Below are 17,744 nucleotides of genomic sequence, written 5' to 3'. Positions count from 1 at the left end.
GTCCTGCAAATGTCTGGAGCCACTCTGGGCTTGGGGTCCAGTAGTCTCATCCTGGAAGCTTCCTCTCTTGTTTTTTCTACCACTGACCCAACTGTGGGTTAGGACACTTTTCAGTTTATGAAATAATCTCCCAGAATATATTTTCTAAGACATCCAGTCCATTGAGCATGCAAAATCTAATGCCTGTGGTGTGTTAAAATATGTTAAATACCTTTTAAAATGGTTTGTGCATTTTAATCTAGAAGGCCTTTTCTCAGTCCTGTTTCATAGTGTAATTGCTTTAGCAAGACAGTCATGTGATGCAGATGGAAACATGGTTGATACAGTGACAGTTTATGAGTTGTAAGAGGAACTAGGGTTTGGTGTGAGAGATAAAGGGGAAGGGGGGAATGGTGGCAATTTCTGGATCACCCAAGGCCTGAATCTGAGGTGGTGACACCTCTGGAGACCATCAATATTTGCAGGTGGTAACAGAGGCCATCTTTGGAGTTGGGTAGGCTTGGGATTCTGCTAAAAGTGGGACAGTATAGAGAAGCCAAATAATTAAGACTGCAATATAATAGGAAAAGCATCCCAGTTGGAATCTGGACAGCAGCACTGTTTGGGTGCTTCCCCTACCCTTGACTATGTGACCTCTGACTTTGCCTTTGCCCTTTAGTTTCATCATTTGAATAATGCCCCTAAGGCAATACTGTGGATCATTTTGCCAGCTGTTAAAGTGCTTCACAAAGGTGTGTGCAGCTATTTGTATTTACACTGCAATGATACTGTTACACTGTATTGTATTCTCCATCTCTAAAGTCAGTGATTCTACTCTCAAACTATGGTATGGCAAACCAGAATATTTGTGCAGGGGACATATCCTCTGCTCCCTGGCAAACATACCCATCTGGGAGTTAGGGAACTCAGATTTATTTCTCTTGCTTTCTATGTAATTTGGAGCTATCATCAGGTTTTTAAAAACAAGGGAATTATTCACTGGAAGAAAGGCATGCAGAAAGCTGGATACCGAGTTGTATTTTCGTTGCATCTCTGATGTTAAGATCCCACTGTCTGCCATCGTACAAGATCTCTGTTGGTTAATTGTTGCAGTGCTGACACACCCCTCATTTTGGAGGTGAGGCAGATATTCACAGCGGGATTGAGGTCTCTTAATCCTGGGCTGCTTCCACATGGCAGGGGCCTCCAAAGAGGTTGCTGAGGCAGTGTGTCATGCTCACACAGCAGTGTCCTGATAGCATTCTGTCTGGGAATGAAGGGCTGCTGGAAGTAGTTTATGATATACACTTGCATAATAAGGCACCTCAGAAATGTCCAGAAGTGCTCTACAGCTTGAGCATTTGGGTTCTGATGATTTGTGGGTAGTAAGAAGCATTCCACTGGAACATATGTCCCAGAGACGCCCAGGCCATCTCCTGAGATGGTCATTGCTTAGTCCCACTCTTTTTTGTCTCTTTCTCTTTTTCTGTCTTTCTCTTCCTCTCATTCACTTTGTTTTCTTTCTTTCTTTTTAAATACTCATGGTTACAGTTTATTGCAGTGAAAGGACACAGATTAAAATCAGCAATAGAAAAAGGCACAGAGGGCAGGGTCCTGGAGACACCAGGCACAAGCTTCCAGTTGTCCTCTCTCAGTGAAGTCATGCAGACTGTACATAATTCTCCCAGCCACAATGTATGATACTACGTATGGAGTACTGCTAAGCAGGGAGGCTCACCTGAGCCTTGGTGTCCAGAGCTTTTACTGGGGGTTGATCTAAGCATGTGTGACTGCCCTTGAGACCGACCTTAGTCTTCAGCCTCTCCAGAGGTGAAGCTGATAATACCTTGTGGCGTAAGGGCCCCAGCTTAAATCACAACAGTAGCATAAACAACGTTTATTGTTTGGCTAGTCCAAGTGCTTCCAGGTAAAGAAAGACACTCTTATCAGGCAGGATATTCCAAGAGCTTAGAGGTTCCAAGAGCTGAGCAACAGTCAAAAATTCTTTGGAATATGCAGGGTTTAGACAACATAGACTTGCTGAGTTAACTCTTTACTGCATAGTAATTTACAACATGTTTCTGATGCCATGGGAAATTGGTTTTGTATTTTATTAATTTTTTTTTTCCACGTAAGTAAACCTGAAGAACACTGAAGTAATACTTGTCTTCTTCTTCATGCATAAGCAATCATTTCTTTGTGTCCAACAGTTAGTGACATTTTGCCAAATAGTGTGAAGGAAGTTTATTCTGTATGAAAAGCAGTTGTTGCCTCCATGGGGTTTGGCGGTCATCACGGAGTGGCTGCCCTTCCTCTCATTCTCTCCATTTTTCACTCCCCAGCGTTCTTCTCTCCATCTGGGCCCTTTCCTTTCCTTCTCCCATCCTCCCCCTCTGCTGTTGTCCTTTTGGGGGTGGCTGAAGGACTGCCCCGTAGGTTTGCAGGCCCTTGCTTCTGATTCTTCATGGGTTTTCCTGGCTGTTCTTGACTCTGGCCTGAATCCTCCCATCTGAAGTGGGTGACTGTACCCCCTCAGGGGCGAGGAGTGTGGACTTTCAGTGACAGCTCTGTTGAGGTTAGTTTATCTGACTCTGGGAGGGATGCTCACTGGGCAGCACAAGACTTTTAAACTCATCGTTTGCTTCTATAAACCCAGGAGGTAGGCAGCTTTCACCAGGTAGCTCTGCTTAACTTCTGTCTCAGTCATGGGTATGGCTGCCTCTCTGGTGACAAAGACTATTGTCTTTCTGATTATAGATCGAGGAGGCTCGACTCAACATTGACAAGATCTCAGAGCATGTGGAGGAGGCTAAGAAACTCTACAGCATCATTCTGTCTGCACCAATTCCAGAGCCAAGTGAGTGTTTACCCTGAGCTGAGTCACCCCACAATGACCCTTGGCATCGGGGTCCAGCCAGTCATGGTTTCCTCCCTTCTGTGAACAGCAGGGGAGTGTATGAGTTATGTTACCCTAATAAGACATATCATTCTCTAGTCTCGTTCATCCCACCTGAGCTCATACCTGAGCCCAGCCAGCCAGCTCTTCTCCTCAGGGGCCCACTTCACCCATTTAGCCAGACTTTCCTCTTCTTGGCTTGTCCGTCTCGTGACCAGCGATGACTCTTACTTCTCACATTCCTCATCTCTGTCCCACTTTGCCTCCAGGCTTTGTGCCACTTCCCTTGCCTGGGACACTTTTCCCAGCCCCAAGACCAAGTCCATTTTTTCCCCATGAGGTGTTCAGGTTCCCCAAAATGGTTCAGGCTCACACCAATTCCTCCCGTGTCTAAATACCACCAAGGCAAACTTACTTCCCCCTAATTGTTTCACATTATTACAGTAGGGTCTAGGGCTGTTTTTTAGGTTCCTTGAGGACAAGGAACAACCCTGATACTGTCATTTCACTCTTTAAACTTCTCAGTGATTCTCTGTTACCCAAAGATTCAAGTTGGCATGTGTTAGCAGAGCACAGGCAGTTGTCTCGGTCATGTTCCTGCTTTCCTCTCTGCCCTTTTTTCCTGCCTGCCTTGCCCCTGCCACCTACACTTTAGCCACACTAAGCTTTGGCTCTGCCCCAAATGCTTCTTGGCCCCTCATATCTTTTCCACATTGTTCCTGTTCCCTGAGACTCCACTCTTTGCCTCCTTTCCACCTGCTTACCTCTTAGTCTTTCTTTGAGATTTAATCCTCCTATCATGTGTCTTTAGAAGCCTTTCTAGATCCCTGTGGGCTGTGCCAAGGGGCTCTTATAGCCACCCATGTGTCCCCACCAGAACTCATGCCTCACTCCACATGGCAAGTTAGAACTGCTGATTTTTTTGTCCCTCATCCCCCACTAGACTCTGAACACCTTGGAGGCAGGATCTGTATCTTCTCTCCAATGTCTTAGTTTTTAACTCACTTCCAAGCTCGCAGGAAGTGCCTGAGGATGGTTTTGCTTGAAGGGTCATGGCTCATAATCATTTGCTCTATTCACTGCAGAACAGCATTGTGTACATAGTAGGTTGTCATAAATATTTGCCTGAATCTAGGTTGATGAGCCTTGATTGAAATCTGCTTTTCTCAGAAGTCTTATAAAACTCTTTCCCACCTTCTGAGCTAAAGCCGTTCATCATGGTAAACCAGGTGATTTCCTCTAAAAGCAAGGTTCTCAACATTTTATGTGCTGGAGAATTACTTGGGAAGGCTTGTTCAAGGCAGGTTGTAGGGATCCAACTCTGGGTGTTTTTATTCTGTAGATATGGGATGGAGTGCCTGGAAGATGCCTTTTTAAAATAAGCTCTCTGTGATTCTGAGGCTGGGTGTTGGGGGAGCACAACGGGGTTGGTACTGCTCTGGGCAGTGGTGCTTGAGAAGGCTCCCCACCTCCTCTCAAACAACAATTGTTGTTGCACACAAAGCAATTAGTCTTTTCTAACAGGTTCTGTCTTTTTTATCCAGAGACCAAAGATGACCTAGAGCAGCTCACGACTGAGATCAAGAAAAGGGCCAACAATGTCCGGAACAAACTGAAGAGTAAGAAGGGAGCAAACCCCCCACCCCAGCATCCACCTCACAGCCACCCGGTCCAACCCCTCTGGACCAAAATGCATCCTGATGAAAATGCCACTCTGTTCCGTCTTTGCTTGTGGTTTGCGCACTGTCCCGGGAATGACTTATGATAGCCCCAGAAATTTTACCTGTCCTTGACTGTAGTTGAAAGGGTCCAGATTGAAGTTAGATGAGAATTAAAGGTGCTTTCAGCTCCTGAGCAGCTCTGTGACTCAGTCCTTCCACTTAGTCCCTGGACTTTCTCTTATTGTCCCTGCTTCCCCAGCACCACATACACTTGAAGAGTAATGCTAGAGATAGATGCATACAAGACATTATTATTCAGCCTACAGACATCGCTTGGGGCCAGGTCTGCAACCCCACCCCTTTAGTTGAGAGCATTGTTCGGTGAAGCCACTGTCATAGAGTCAGTTCCCTCCTGCCATGGCTGTAGCCCGTGTTCTTGCCCAGTTGTAGCTGGTGAATGCATGATATTGGTCAGGGGTGAAAACAGCATTACTTTGCCTAGTTAATCATTTCTTTCCAAAAAACAAATCGCAGTACCTATATTCATGGGGATGGAGGTGGGGGTCATTAGTAGCAGCTTCCCTTAATAGCATTAACTGTGTGTCTGCTACTGTGCAAGCCATTTGCACATCCTCGTCCTGTCTTCACATCAGTGTTGTGAGGGACACACTGTTATTTATTGCGTTTTGCAGATGAGAGAACAGGAACTCTAGGGGAGGCTAAGTGGCTTTCCCAAAGTCACACAGCTAGTAAATGACAGGGCAAGGATTTGAGCCTAAGTTTCTTGGTGATGAAGACTCCTGCTGTGAACCTCGGTGCTAAGATATGTGCAGGGAAGACCTGGTCATGGGAAAGGGCGTGGAGTGCAGATTCTGTGGCTCACACGGGGGCTGTCCTTTTGAGATCGAGTCTGCCTGCTGTTCCATCTTCACGGGCTGGGTGCGGGTCAGTGAGCGAGGAGGTTTGCATTGAACGGTGTGTTTTTTGGAAGAGAGGAGCACTTGTGTTGCTGGAATGATCTTTCCTCCTCTGCAGGCATGGAGAGGCACATCGAAGAGGACGAGGTCCGGTCATCCGCCGACCTTCGGATTCGGAAATCCCAGGTGAGGTTTTTCCCTGGCCAGCAATCAGCTACTCCAATCTTTAATTAATTTTTTTCTTAGCCATGGTGTCTTAAAAGAATGCAGTTCTTATGTGGAACTCAGTTTGAAGCCCTGGCGAAGGGGAGCTGCCTGGCTGGCAGGGACAGGGCTGGAGTCCCGTCCTTTGGCCGCTCTCTCCCCCTTTTCTCTGAGGACGCCCCTGGAGAGCTTCCTGAGGCTCCTGCGAGCACAGCTGGGGATTTAGTGTGTGCGTGTCGTCCAGGCGAGGAAATGGAGGTCTCCTCCCTGCCTCCTCTGGCCACTCGTTGTCCAGTTGGGACTTGGGCTCTTTGGTGGTCATCAAAGCTGTGACCTTTGTCCTTAAAGAGCTGGCATGACATTAAAGCGGCATAAGGAAATGATTACATAAGACCCGGCAGGATAGCAGGGAGACATAATGAAATGCATGGTATTCTCAGTGTTCAAAGGTCTTGGGGTAGCCAGAGGAGGCTGGGCCTTGGAGGGGCCAGGAGTGTCAACACAGACAGGCTAAGAGGTAGAAGTTCCCTTTAGAGGCATGGGGGCAGGAGCGTGGGGGGCTGTGGTGTTGGGGGCAGTAGAGGCAGGGATGGAGTGAGGGGCTGACATGAACAGGACATCCTGTCTAGAGAAAACAGTTGGTAGTGAGAGAGTGGACATTGAACGTTCGGTAGAGAATGTGGAGCCAGAGGTCTTTGAGTACATGTGGAGGAATTCGGATATGATCCAGTGGCCTGTACGCATTTACTTCGGCTTGCGGTCTGTTAGGAAGATAACCTGGTAGCCGTATGAAAGCTGGATCAGAGTGGAGAAGCAGCAGAAGGCAGCTGGGTCTCCAAGGAGAAACCTGTAGTGCTTGATGCTGAGGGGCGGGCAAGGAAGAAAAATTACTATGATTTGAGTTTAGGCACCCAGGGCTGTTGAAGGAATGCATCTAGTTAAAAGCAAGAAAACTTGGGGAAATCAGTTGGGATAAGAACTCAAGGATCTTTGGCAGTTATTGGATGTAGGAAGGGAGTCTGGCAGTATTAGGAAGCACGCCACGGGTAGTGGCTGTAAAACACTGCTAGTCCGGGTGGATGCAGGGCTCTGAGATTCACAGAGGCCTCCTTTGGCCTCACGGTTACCATAGGTGGTCAGCACCCAGACAGGCAGATGCTGAGCACATGCTTTGGGAAGTCCACAGACTCTCCCAGGTGTGTCAGTAAGCCGAAAAGTCGAGTCTTAACCCTGGTCTTCTGATTCAAAGTCCAGAAGGCTGTCGGGCGGGGCAGGGGAAGTTCAGGACCTTCCCGTCCCTCACCTCCTGGGGGCTCATGCACTCGACATTGTCCCCACAGCACTCCGTCCTCTCCCGGAAGTTTGTGGAGGTCATGACCAAATACAATGAGGCGCAGGTGGACTTCCGCGAGCGCAGCAAGGGGCGAATCCAGCGGCAGCTCGAAATCAGTACGTGTTTGAGGCTTGGCGTGCGCCCATCAGCTTTTCCTGCCACAGGATTGCCCGTCTCAGGCTGGGAGACCCAGGAAGGAGGAGCAGTGACCCTGCTCGTGGCCAAGCCCAAGACGGGTGTTAAGGCATCAGCGCCTCCGGGTGCTGCATCTTAGGCTGCAAGGAGGCAGAGTGTTTATCAGGCCCAAGTCATTTTATTCTGTGGGAGCCAGCAATTCCTCATACACAGAGGGGAAATGCTTGCTATGCAGTTGCTCTCCTGTACACTCAGGACGTCTTTTAGTTGTCTGACAGCAAAGAAAATGTATGAAGTAAAAGGTGTGGCACTAGATGCTGTGAGGAATAAAGACATTAATAAAGCCATGCCTTTAGGAATTTAATAATAATGCGGGACCCTGCAGGGTGGACTGTACTTTAGCACACGACCTGTATGAACAAGGACGTAGTCAGAAAAGAAGTGTGTGCAGGTGGGGTGGGTTGTCCTGGCCTGGGAGAAGGGTGCGCTTGGGGAGTGTGAGGTTGCAATGGATGAGGGTGGGGGGCTCCGCCAGGAACTGGCTTCTTGTCCCATGGTTCCTAGACTCTGTAGCAGTGTGAACGGGGCCAGTAAATGTTCTGAGCTGGAAAGGAATGTGATCAGATATGTGCTTCAGGAAGGCAGTTGCTGATGGTGTTCAGGATGGATTGGATTGGGGGAGTATCAGAGGAAAGCAAGTCAGGAGGCTCACGGGGGTGTGATGTGAAAGCTATGGTCTATAGAGGGAAGTTGCCATATCCCTAGTTTTCAGGGAATTTTTGAAATGGTGTGCTTTGATCTTGTATTTGGTGCTCTACCATTTTTGTTTTAAAGCCGGCAAAAAGACGACAGATGAGGAGCTGGAGGAGATGTTGGAGAGTGGAAACCCTGCCATCTTCACTTCTGGGGTGAGTGCCTCGGGAGCTGGGGTGCACGCCCTGCTTGAGGAGCACAAGACAGCATGGGTGTCTGTGTGCTGGGTTAGCCAGGGGAGGGTGGGCCGCGGTGGCAGGAAGCTGCAGCCGCCGGGGTGGTGGCTGATGGGCGGTCTCTATGCGGTCCTGTTGTAGATCATCGACTCTCAGATTTCCAAGCAAGCCCTCAGTGAGATCGAGGGACGGCACAAGGACATCGTGAGGCTGGAGAGCAGCATCAAGGAGCTTCACGACATGTTCGTGGACATTGCCATGCTGGTGGAGAATCAGGTAACTGGCAGCGGGTACCTGGCAGTGGGTACCGGCAGTTGGGAGGGGCAAGCTCTGGGTCGCCTGAGAAGGGCAAGGGATGGAGAAGTGGAAGGTGGGGTGGGGTGGGGTGGGGTGGGAGAATCATTGGGAATTTTCCTGGTGGAGAACAGAACCCCAGGATCCCAGGGAAAGGGTGCACTCTGGAGTGCTGACACTTTGGGCAATCTCAGCCTTGTCAGTCCTGCCTGGAACTGTGGCCTGGCAGATACTCCTACTTAATATGGGGCTCGATGTGCTTTGTGAAGTACCGAGCTCCCAAAGGCCTCAGGACTTCTCTCTCATTTTCTAAAAAAAATTAAGAGATATGAGTTCTTCATGAGGACACCTTAAAACAGTTTCCTGACATGAACTACTTCGCTGGTGTTGTTAAAAACGTCATCATTTCCTTAGTTCACAGTGAAGAGTTATATTTAACGGGTTCTAATTTTTCCCATTTTTTGTTTCTTTCTTCTGTTTTTCTTAAAAATGTTTGCACTTTTGGCAAAGGAATAAGAGGTGACAAAATAAATGAAGGCCAGCAAAATAGTGTTTATAGAAAACTTGCAACATGCACGGTGCTGCATTTTGGCAGTTGAGGTGCTTGGGTGCACCTGCTCAGGGACGCACCTGCTCAGCACGTTGGTTTCACAGTCAGATGGTCCTCAGTCCTTATGATACAGTCACATGTGCCACAGGGTCTTGGTGTCATGTCCCTGTTCCCATGGACTTCCAGCCTCTTTGCCACCCAGAAAGGATTGAAAACTGCTTTCTTTGTAAGATTGTAAAACCTAACTGAAGTCTGAGCACTGCTTGGCTGGTTTTTGACACCCGCTCCTTGCTCAGGTGCCTTTCCTCCACCCCCTTCTGGCCTTTGAGACATATCTTAAGTCCCCCATCCCCACTCTGCTTTCTTTCTCCCCATACTGCCTTGCCGAGGAACTGGTGTGAGATTCAAGTGATGGTAAGTGCCTTTTGGCTTGGGTTGAGGAAGGTCTAGGTAGAGGAGGGGGATTCCCTTCCTAAGATGCCCAGAAATTAACTGGAGTGACCAAACCTCCCATCAGAAAGTAACAACAGGGATGGTTGGAAATCTTCTCTCTTAATACCCAAATAGATATAAGATATAACCAAATAGTGTAGTTATTAAGATACAAGATAGAACCAAAGATATAACCATCTTTATAACTTCTAAGTTAAAAGTTATAAAGATATAAGATATAACCAAATTGTGTAACCAGTGTCTGTTCCTTAAGGGGACTCAGGATATCTCTTAGAGAAAGAAAATACTCTCAACTGCAGATATTTATTGATACCTACAGTGTGCCAGGCACTGTTCTATAGCAGTGAACACACTCAGCTCAGGCCAGATGAACTTGGTTCAGGTCTGTGCCAGGAAGAGGCCAGCATCCTGGTAATGTCCTAAGTACATGAGATGTCCTTATTTTGGTTTCCCATCTCACACACTTTATTAAAAATGAAATGATGGGTCCGTCAGGATATGTAGTTGCATCTAGACAAGTGTGCTTCAGGGGCCAGCACAGTGCCTGACACAGGGAAGTCATTCAGGAATGTTCCTTGAGTGGGTGACCATCACCAAGGATGGGGGAACTGTAGGTAGTCACATGGAAAAGGTGGAAGTGTGCCCTGTGGAGGGCTGCAGGTCAGGGTTCCTGGATGTTGTTGTTGACAGTGAAGATGAGAAGGAAGAGCCCCTTCCCCACATACACTAGGACTGTCCCGAGGCAGGTCCGCTGGGTGTGACCAGTGTCTGTTCTTTACAGGGTGAGATGTTAGATAACATAGAGTTGAATGTCATGCACACAGTGGATCATGTGGAGAAGGCACGGGATGAAACAAAAAGAGCTGTGAAATACCAGGGTCAGGCCCGGAAGGTGAGACTCTCCTGCTGCCCTCAGAGAAGAGAGTCCATGTTGTCTGCCGTTTCTCGCTCTCTCTCTCTTCCTTCTCACTCTCTCTATTTCTGCTGCCACCACCTCTTGCATCTGGGGACAGGGAGCCATGATCGACCGTATCGAAAACAACATGGACCAGTCAGTAGGCTTCGTGGAGCGGGCCGTGGCAGACACTAAAAAGGCTGTCAAGTATGAGAGCGAAGCTCGGAGGGTGAGCGCTTGGCCCCAGCTGGTCGTACTTGCTTCTCTCTGGTTACCCCACCTGTGTGCTGGAGCCCCTGCCTTCCCTCTCTGTCCTGGCCTCATCCAAACACCTCCATCAGCCTTCCCTAGAGAGCAGCCCCCTGTCCTTCCCAGGTGTGCCCTGCATGGATCTGGCTCACATGCTTTCTATCCACGGACCCAGACCTGAAGGCAGTTCTGAGCGCGGATGCCCGGCCCAGGTGTTGCGGCTAGTCTCCCAGGCAGAGCTCGCGATGGCACGCCTGCCCTCTCTGTTCTTCAGAAACCTCCCCCAGGTCTTCCTCTCCATTCGCTCAGGCGCCTCCCCACTGTTTCTCTACTGTGAGCCCAATGCTGTGCTGATGGCTCTTACCTCATGTCTTAGGGAGCAACAGTTATTTCTACTCTATAGATGAACCCTGTTTCTACTCCATTGAGGGTCAGAGGTTAAGTAGTTGGCTTCAGGCCACTTAGTAAGTATAGGAGTGGGATTCAAATTCAGATTCTAATAATGTTCTTTCCACTTCACCAGTATATTTCCCCCCGACTGGTGCCTGTGTTGCTTGAGGACTTCTAAACTTTTCTGCCCGTTGACTGTGGCTGCGCCTCTGGTGGCTTGTGCTTTTTAGACTGTTCTTTTCTATTTCTCCTGGGCTCTGGTATCTTTGCTCTTCAGTTCTCTGTTTTTCTTCCAACTTAACCTATTGCTTGTGCAGGGGTTCAAGGAGCTGGGAAGCTATGTTACATGATGAATCCAGGCTGTAACCAGTTGCTGTACTGAGTGTACTTTAGGGGAGAGTTGGATGGCAGTTTAAAAAGATGACTCTGTAGGAAACTTTGAAAAGGAAACACAGTCACTTTATCTTTATATCTTGGCTTATTGGTGCTTGGAGGCCCCATGATGGTTACTCTTGAATCTGTTCGCACCTGCAAGACTGCAGTGTAGCCGAGAGCTGATGGAAGCTCCAGATTGCCATCTGCTGGCATTGCCAGCCAGGAGGTAATTTGAGAAATAGAAAATATTCTAATATGGAATGTCTTTATATAGAGATGGAGGCTTCTTATTTGGGTGGGTGAAATGCTTTTTATGTAGCGTGGAGGGGTTGGGTTTGGGATGAATTATTACTGTGTTTTGGTTTTGTAGTAATGACTTGTTTTTGTTTCTCTTATCCCTCTCTCCAGAAACTGATAATTATCATTGTGGTAGTGGTTGTGTTGCTGGGCATTTTAGCATTGATTATTGGACTTTCCGTTGGGCTGAAATAAGGGCAGCCTGAGAGGCTGCTGCGCTGAAATGTAAGTAAATGGAAGGTTCTCGGGCAGTCAGGACTGAGAGGTTGGCCTGGAATTTCCATTTCTACTTCTTCCTCCTGGTGATTGTCCTTGGACACACTGGGCTCTTTAAAGCTTTCATCAGCCTGTGCATTCTTTCATCCCCTTACAATCCTACGCAGGGGTTCTGGCTGGGGGACAGTTCTTTTCTGGGCCGGGTCTCCTGTTTGCTGCCATCCTGTGGGTTCTGCCCCTGCTCTGTCTCACCGCCTCTCCATCTATATCTGAGCACCTCACTTTCACTCACCCAGCAAGCACGCTCCTAAGTTGGGTACCATCTGCATCTTGGGTCTGGTTCTGTCTTCGGAATTCTCACAGGCTTTCATGGATGTTGGCCTTTGCTTTCTGTACCTTTTCAGTGTAAATGAAGCTTTGAATTGGGGTCTGGGTCTGTAGGGTTCTGTTTGTGGCTGATTGGTTGGATCTTGAATGACATGATAGCCAACATTTTTGAGCGTTGAGTTGTGCCAGACAATGTCCTGAACTCGTTACACAGGTATCGTCAAATCCTCACAGCACCTGCTCAGGTGGGTAATGTTATTATCCACATTTTACAGATGAGGACACTCAGGCTCAAAAAGTAACAGGGCCAGGTTCAAACATACACCTAGTAGTGGACCTAGGAGAGCTCTTCACTCCATGTTAGCCTCGCTTGTCAAATAAGGTAGCTATTTATAATTGTCTATAAAGTCCAGAGAACCTTAGAGGGTAGTGGCTTTAAAATTAGGCTATTAATTTCTTTAAACTGTTAAAAAGAATGGAGCTGAGCCCTGAACCAGAGTTTCATGTGACAAGAACAATCTAATTATTAGAACAGTAAGGAGTTTTGTGGTCTCTTAAATATTTTTCTGGATACAATATAGTATTGTTAAAAAAGTCCTACAAAATACAGAAAAGGTGAACAGAATTAATTTTTGGCATTGCCAGTAACCTTGTGGCATGTTCATACTCAAACATAGTTTTACATAATTTAGACAATATTTGTAGTTTCATATCCAGTAACAAAATCTTAATCATCATTCCACATCAGGAAAATCTCTTTGTAAGTCTAATTTTCAACACAAGATTGTGAACATGCTCTCAGTTATTTAGTATTTCCCCAATGTTGGGAGTTGGTTATTACTGTTTTGCTATAACCAACAGTATGATGAACATATTTTTTTTATTTCTCCTTTCTCTTTATTATAAATTCACCAGTTGGGTTACTGAGGTCATAGATATAAATGTATTTAAGACTTGATACGTACTCCCATGCTGATGCCCAGGGTGACCCTTTGCTTTATTTTTGCTTCCATGTGCCTTTTCTTCCTTCTTGCTGCTTCCATGTGATCCGAGAGTCTGAAAGTCATGTTATTGTAGCACTGAACATCACCTTCTTGAGAGAGAGTGGCAATGAGGTGATAAACCTCTCATAGAAAATTAATCAATTTTTTTGTTTTTCCCTGGCATTTGGGGTCTAGCCCTTGATGTTTTTTTCCTTGTAAGGTTCAGTCTTTGTTTTCATAACTATTGGAAAGGATGTTAAAATTAAGAAAAGGTACATAATAGTTGAAACCTTTCCATCTCCTTGGATAAAAGATGCCTTGCAAATTCACAGTGTCCCTTATATACCTAATTCCAAGAATTCAGAATGCAAATGAACCGCTTTTTAAAACGAGGGGACTAGTTGATGTATTGTTTAGCTGTCTTACCTGATCTCTGAGTGGCCGAGCTGCGGAGTTGCTGACTGTAGTGTGCTCTGAGGGTCAGGATGGATCGTTACTGCCCTCACTCTCCATGTGACCTCATGGACCAAGGCCCCTGAACAGGAGGGAAAGCAGGCAGCCTGCGGGGCTACTCCCCAGTGTGCGCCAGCTGCTGCTCTAGGATGATAGCATTACCCCATCTTCAGATGGGAAAGCGCTACGAAGTTCTGTGGAGTTAAGGAACCTGCCCCAAGCCTGCACAGCTCAAAAGGTGGAGCAGCCCTAGTGACCCCTGACCCTTTCCTATTCTTTTCACTCTGCCTTCCTGCCTTCTAAGAGAAGGGGGAAGGAGGGGGGAGAATAGGGAAGAATGTTCGAGTACCAGAAAGCTTCTAAAACTTCGATTTGAAAGGTGCTGATATGGGCCCTGCAGAGAACAGGACTGTGACAAGTCCTTGTGTGGGTGTGTGACAGCCCATGTGAAGGACTATAAAAGGCCAGAGATTAATTTTGCTTTCTTGTAATAGGGCATTTTGCTTCTTGGACAGTTGGAGTATTTAATTCTAGGTCCTGTCATGGGTATGTCTATTGGCTGTCTCAGGTTTAGTGTTGACTTTCCCATTGTTCCCTCTTTCTGTAGTTATTTCTGATCTTTCCTCTTCAGCTTCTAGGTTTGTGACTGATTCTTAATGTCACTGTTTACCATCGTCCTGTACACTGATCAGCTCCCCCTTCCCCGCCTCTCTTAGAACTCAATCTTACTCCAGCCTGGTGTGGCCACCCTTGTCTTCAGACGGGAACAGCATGTGAACTGTCCTTGAGAGGGACACCTGTCCCTTTTTTGCCTTGTGAACATCCTGGGACCCGATCCAGCAAGTGATTTCGCCCTGGAGGAATCTTATCTACCTGATGCAGCCCTGAGTTCCCCAAACCTTCTCCTGCCCCACCAACTCTGAAGTACCTTCTGTCCTGGACTGTGAACCAACCAGCTTCTCTTTCTTCCCTCCGATGTGTCACATTACCCCATGTACCTCGGGAGCCTATCGGAGGCCACCCCAGGTCGCAGTACTGTCTACCTCATGGAATGCTCTTCCAGAAATTGCAGTGTGTTTTACTTTTAGTGGGGGGTTGGGGGGTGGTATCTATAACAAAGAGAAAGGGTTTTTCAAGTTTGGCAACATGAGGCTTGACCTGAGACTTCTACCTGGCAGGACCCCAATCCTCACAGTTTGTTGTCCCATAACCTGAAATTAGGAGGGACTGGCAGATGTCATTTTGGTCTTAGAAGCTGACTTGTTTGAAATTCAACCTTGAATTAAGCTCTTAGTGTGTTCAGCTTGGTGGCCAGCTCCAGTCTCTGTTTGGTTCTCTTAAGTTTACTCAAGGAGGCCCCAGGATGATATATTATCAGAAGTTACCATCTGTAAAGGCTGAGGGTATGGGATACACGTTTCCATGTCTGGGTCTCAGAAACAGGCTGTTCATTATTAGACGGATGCTTTGTGAAGTCATTGCCTTGAGGCCAAAAATAACCAAGCACTTAAACTGGACCAGGGACAAGGTGCTTGAGTCTCAGGCTCTGGAAATGTTGTAGACCAGAAAGAGTCACTCATTTCATGTGTTCAGGTGTATTTTCCTAGTCATGTGTGTGAGATGTATGTACATACATGCGTGTCTCAGGAAGTAAGAGACCAGAAGTGGAGACTGTTATAACCTCAAAAGAACCCCCCAAAAAACCTTAAGCTAGGCCAAAAATTAAGAGACATTTGCTTACTTGCAGATGAATCAGTAGACATAAGGTTTTCCCATGTCATCAAGATACTACCTGCTGTTTTCTGGATGAATACTGGGAGAATCATAGATGTTTGGGGTGAGGACTGAGTTGATCCCTTTAAATTTCTCTGCATAGCAGGCAGAAGGTGTGACAAGTTATGAAGCCTCTCCCCATCTGCTGCCTAGGCCAGGCTGGTCTGAGAACATCCCACAACAGTTTGGGTTCATTCATGTGACTTTGGGATGTCCTGTCTCTAGGGCAGAGTCACTCGGGGGAGACCAAGGGCCACTGAGTAGCCTAGTGCTTTCTGCTACCAGCTTAGTGAGTTTGATGGGCTCTTTGGTTCCCCCAATTCTTGTCATGGAGGAAGCATCAGCTGGGAAGTTTTCAAGTGTGGTGACTGCTGAGCCAGTTCGTGAGTCCCTTAGGTTCCCTGCTGGCTCCTGCCAGCCTGATTTCACATTTCAGCTTTGACTTTAATGCTTTCTGCGATAGGGTGAGCACCCTCACCCAGGCACTGTCCACTGGTTTCCTTTGCAGAAGCCACTTACTCCCAGTCATCACCTGCACTCAGACAGAGCCAAGGAGAGGCCCCTTGCCCATGGCTATGAAGTCGGATGGTGGACTGACTCCAGCAGCAAGGGCAGACCAGTTCTAATCACAGGCCTTTGCTCTCCTGAGGTGGAGGCCTGGGGCTTATGGTTTGGAATACAACAAGTGAAGGTTTTTTTGTCATTTGTATTTTTTTAAATGTAAACTTGATTATTTTATTGCTAATTTAAAAATAAATGACTATGTTGATTGTGAAACAGTTCTGCCTCTGTTTCCCTGCAAAATGCTCTGTGACTAGGTGTTACCACGTGGTTTTGTTTAGGTCTTGGAAAGAGGTTGAAATCTTGTTTAACCATGTGTGGATTAGATAGATCAGGAGTCCTAATTTTGAAATTGGTTCAAATCTCAAAGAATGCCGAGTTTCAGATTGAGGTGCTTCCCCCAGAAGAACGCTCACTCATTGTGAGCATCTGGCTCTGGGAGGGAACGGGCTAAGTCTGATAGGATGCTATCTGGGAGGAAGAGTGACATAAAAGACATGCTCCAAGATTGCTGTCTATCTGATTTTGAATCTCTAACCTGAAAGTAACATTTCCATGAACATTTTGGGTTCTAGAAGCCAGATCCATCTCCCTTTCCTTCATGACCTCCTCTTCCATGCCCGGTCCATGTTTGTCGCACTTCCTGCAGACCTCTATCCGCACACACGCACAGTGATGTTTCTCATATACTTTTTCTCTCCTCGTCTGGATGAGCAGAAGAAGATCATGATTATGATCTGCTGTGTTATCCTTGCAATCATCTTAGCTTCTACCATTGGGGGCATTTTTGCCTGAAAAAGGTGAGCCTTACTTGAACCTCTTTGTGTCCTTAGGGCGTTGTTGGTCACCAGGCACCCTAATCTGGGTGGGATTAGGTGCTAGACTAGAGAAAGGCTAAAGAAAACTAAGGAGAGATGTTTCCTAGAGAGAGAAATGAGTGCAGAATGAGTTGGCTGGTAGTAGGTGGATGGGGAGGTGGCAATCTGTTCCATAACCAGGTCTCGTAGCAGAATGCTTTGGGTAAGGATGTTGACTTTCTGCAACAAAATTTGAGCCTTGGCACCTGGGGATGGCAAAGGGGAAAGAAGTAGTTCTTGTATTAGAAGCATCCTGAAGTCTTAGTTAAAGGGCTACACAGTATGCATAAAGTGCATAAATTTCCTCCCTCACAAGGTTAGGAGAGGTGAATGCAGCCTCGTGAGTAGTCCCTTTCCCCTGCAGAGGAGAGGTTTGGAGATTCCCGCTTCCATCACCCTGCCATATAATCTGATTTTTTTCCTCCATTTTCCTGTTAGCTCCTTCAGCCCTCACAGATGGATCCTCAGCTGGCATTTTTAATCCTTCTGCCACCTCTGTGGTGCCATCACTTCTCCACTACTGATTCCTCGACAGCTACTACTCTTTCCATTGTGAAACCTCCTATGACCCAGGTTATTGATCACCTACCTACTATAAATTATGCAAAAGGAGACTTTTGGCAATACGGAATTGGGTGGGGGCAGGGATGAAGAAACGGAGTACAGCAATATGGAGCTGGCTAAAAAGATGGTTTAAAGGAAGGGACTGCAGGGTAAAGAGAAAGAGTAGGTGCCCGTACAGGAAATAAAACTTAGAGCCTGCACTGAAGCTGTGGCTATGGAGGTATGGTATAGCATACCGATTCATCAGGATCCTGTTTGAACTTCTTTAAGCTGATCAACATCAGGGTACTTGTTACTTCTGCTCTTCAGGTTCTTCTAGGTCTCACCTTTGACCAACCCTACATCTCCTTCCTTCTTCAGGGTCTAATAAAGATTGTCTAATGACAGGTACCATCATGTCTTGCTCACTGCAGTATCCCTAGTGCTTAGCACATTACCTGCCACTTACAGGTG

At 47.0% G+C, this 17,744-nt stretch overlaps 1 protein-coding gene across 7 annotated transcripts in view; it reads left to right on the top strand.

Annotated features, from left to right (window-relative positions):
* The window catches only part of STX3 (syntaxin 3), a 49,314-nt gene extending 31,838 nt beyond the window's left edge, over positions 1-17,476 (top strand). The window contains exons 3-11 of one of the 7 annotated variants that reach the window (XM_036910588.2): positions 2,737-2,836; positions 4,420-4,494; positions 5,572-5,639; positions 6,998-7,106; positions 7,960-8,033; positions 8,196-8,330; positions 10,365-10,475; positions 16,588-16,670; positions 17,166-17,446. In XM_036910588.2, coding sequence (XP_036766483.1) covers positions 2,737-2,836; positions 4,420-4,494; positions 5,572-5,639; positions 6,998-7,106; positions 7,960-8,033; positions 8,196-8,330; positions 10,365-10,475; positions 16,588-16,665 — 750 coding nt within the window. In that variant the 3' untranslated portion in view covers positions 16,666-16,670; positions 17,166-17,446. Of the gene's footprint in view, positions 1-2,736; positions 2,837-4,419; positions 4,495-5,571; positions 5,640-6,997; positions 7,107-7,959; positions 8,034-8,195; positions 8,331-10,132; positions 10,244-10,364; positions 10,476-11,668; positions 11,783-14,252; positions 16,087-16,587 lie in introns of those variants that run through there. The other 6 variants (XM_036910578.2, XM_057507036.1, XM_036910598.2 and 3 more) reach the window with 6 other exon arrangements.
* Positions 17,477-17,744: the final 268 nt, after the last annotated feature.

Source organism: Manis pentadactyla, chromosome 9, assembly GCF_030020395.1.
Source record: "Manis pentadactyla isolate mManPen7 chromosome 9, mManPen7.hap1, whole genome shotgun sequence".
In the NCBI taxonomy this organism is placed as follows: Eukaryota; Metazoa; Chordata; class Mammalia; order Pholidota; family Manidae; genus Manis; species Manis pentadactyla.
This window is presented reverse-complemented; position numbering and strand designations above follow the sequence as displayed.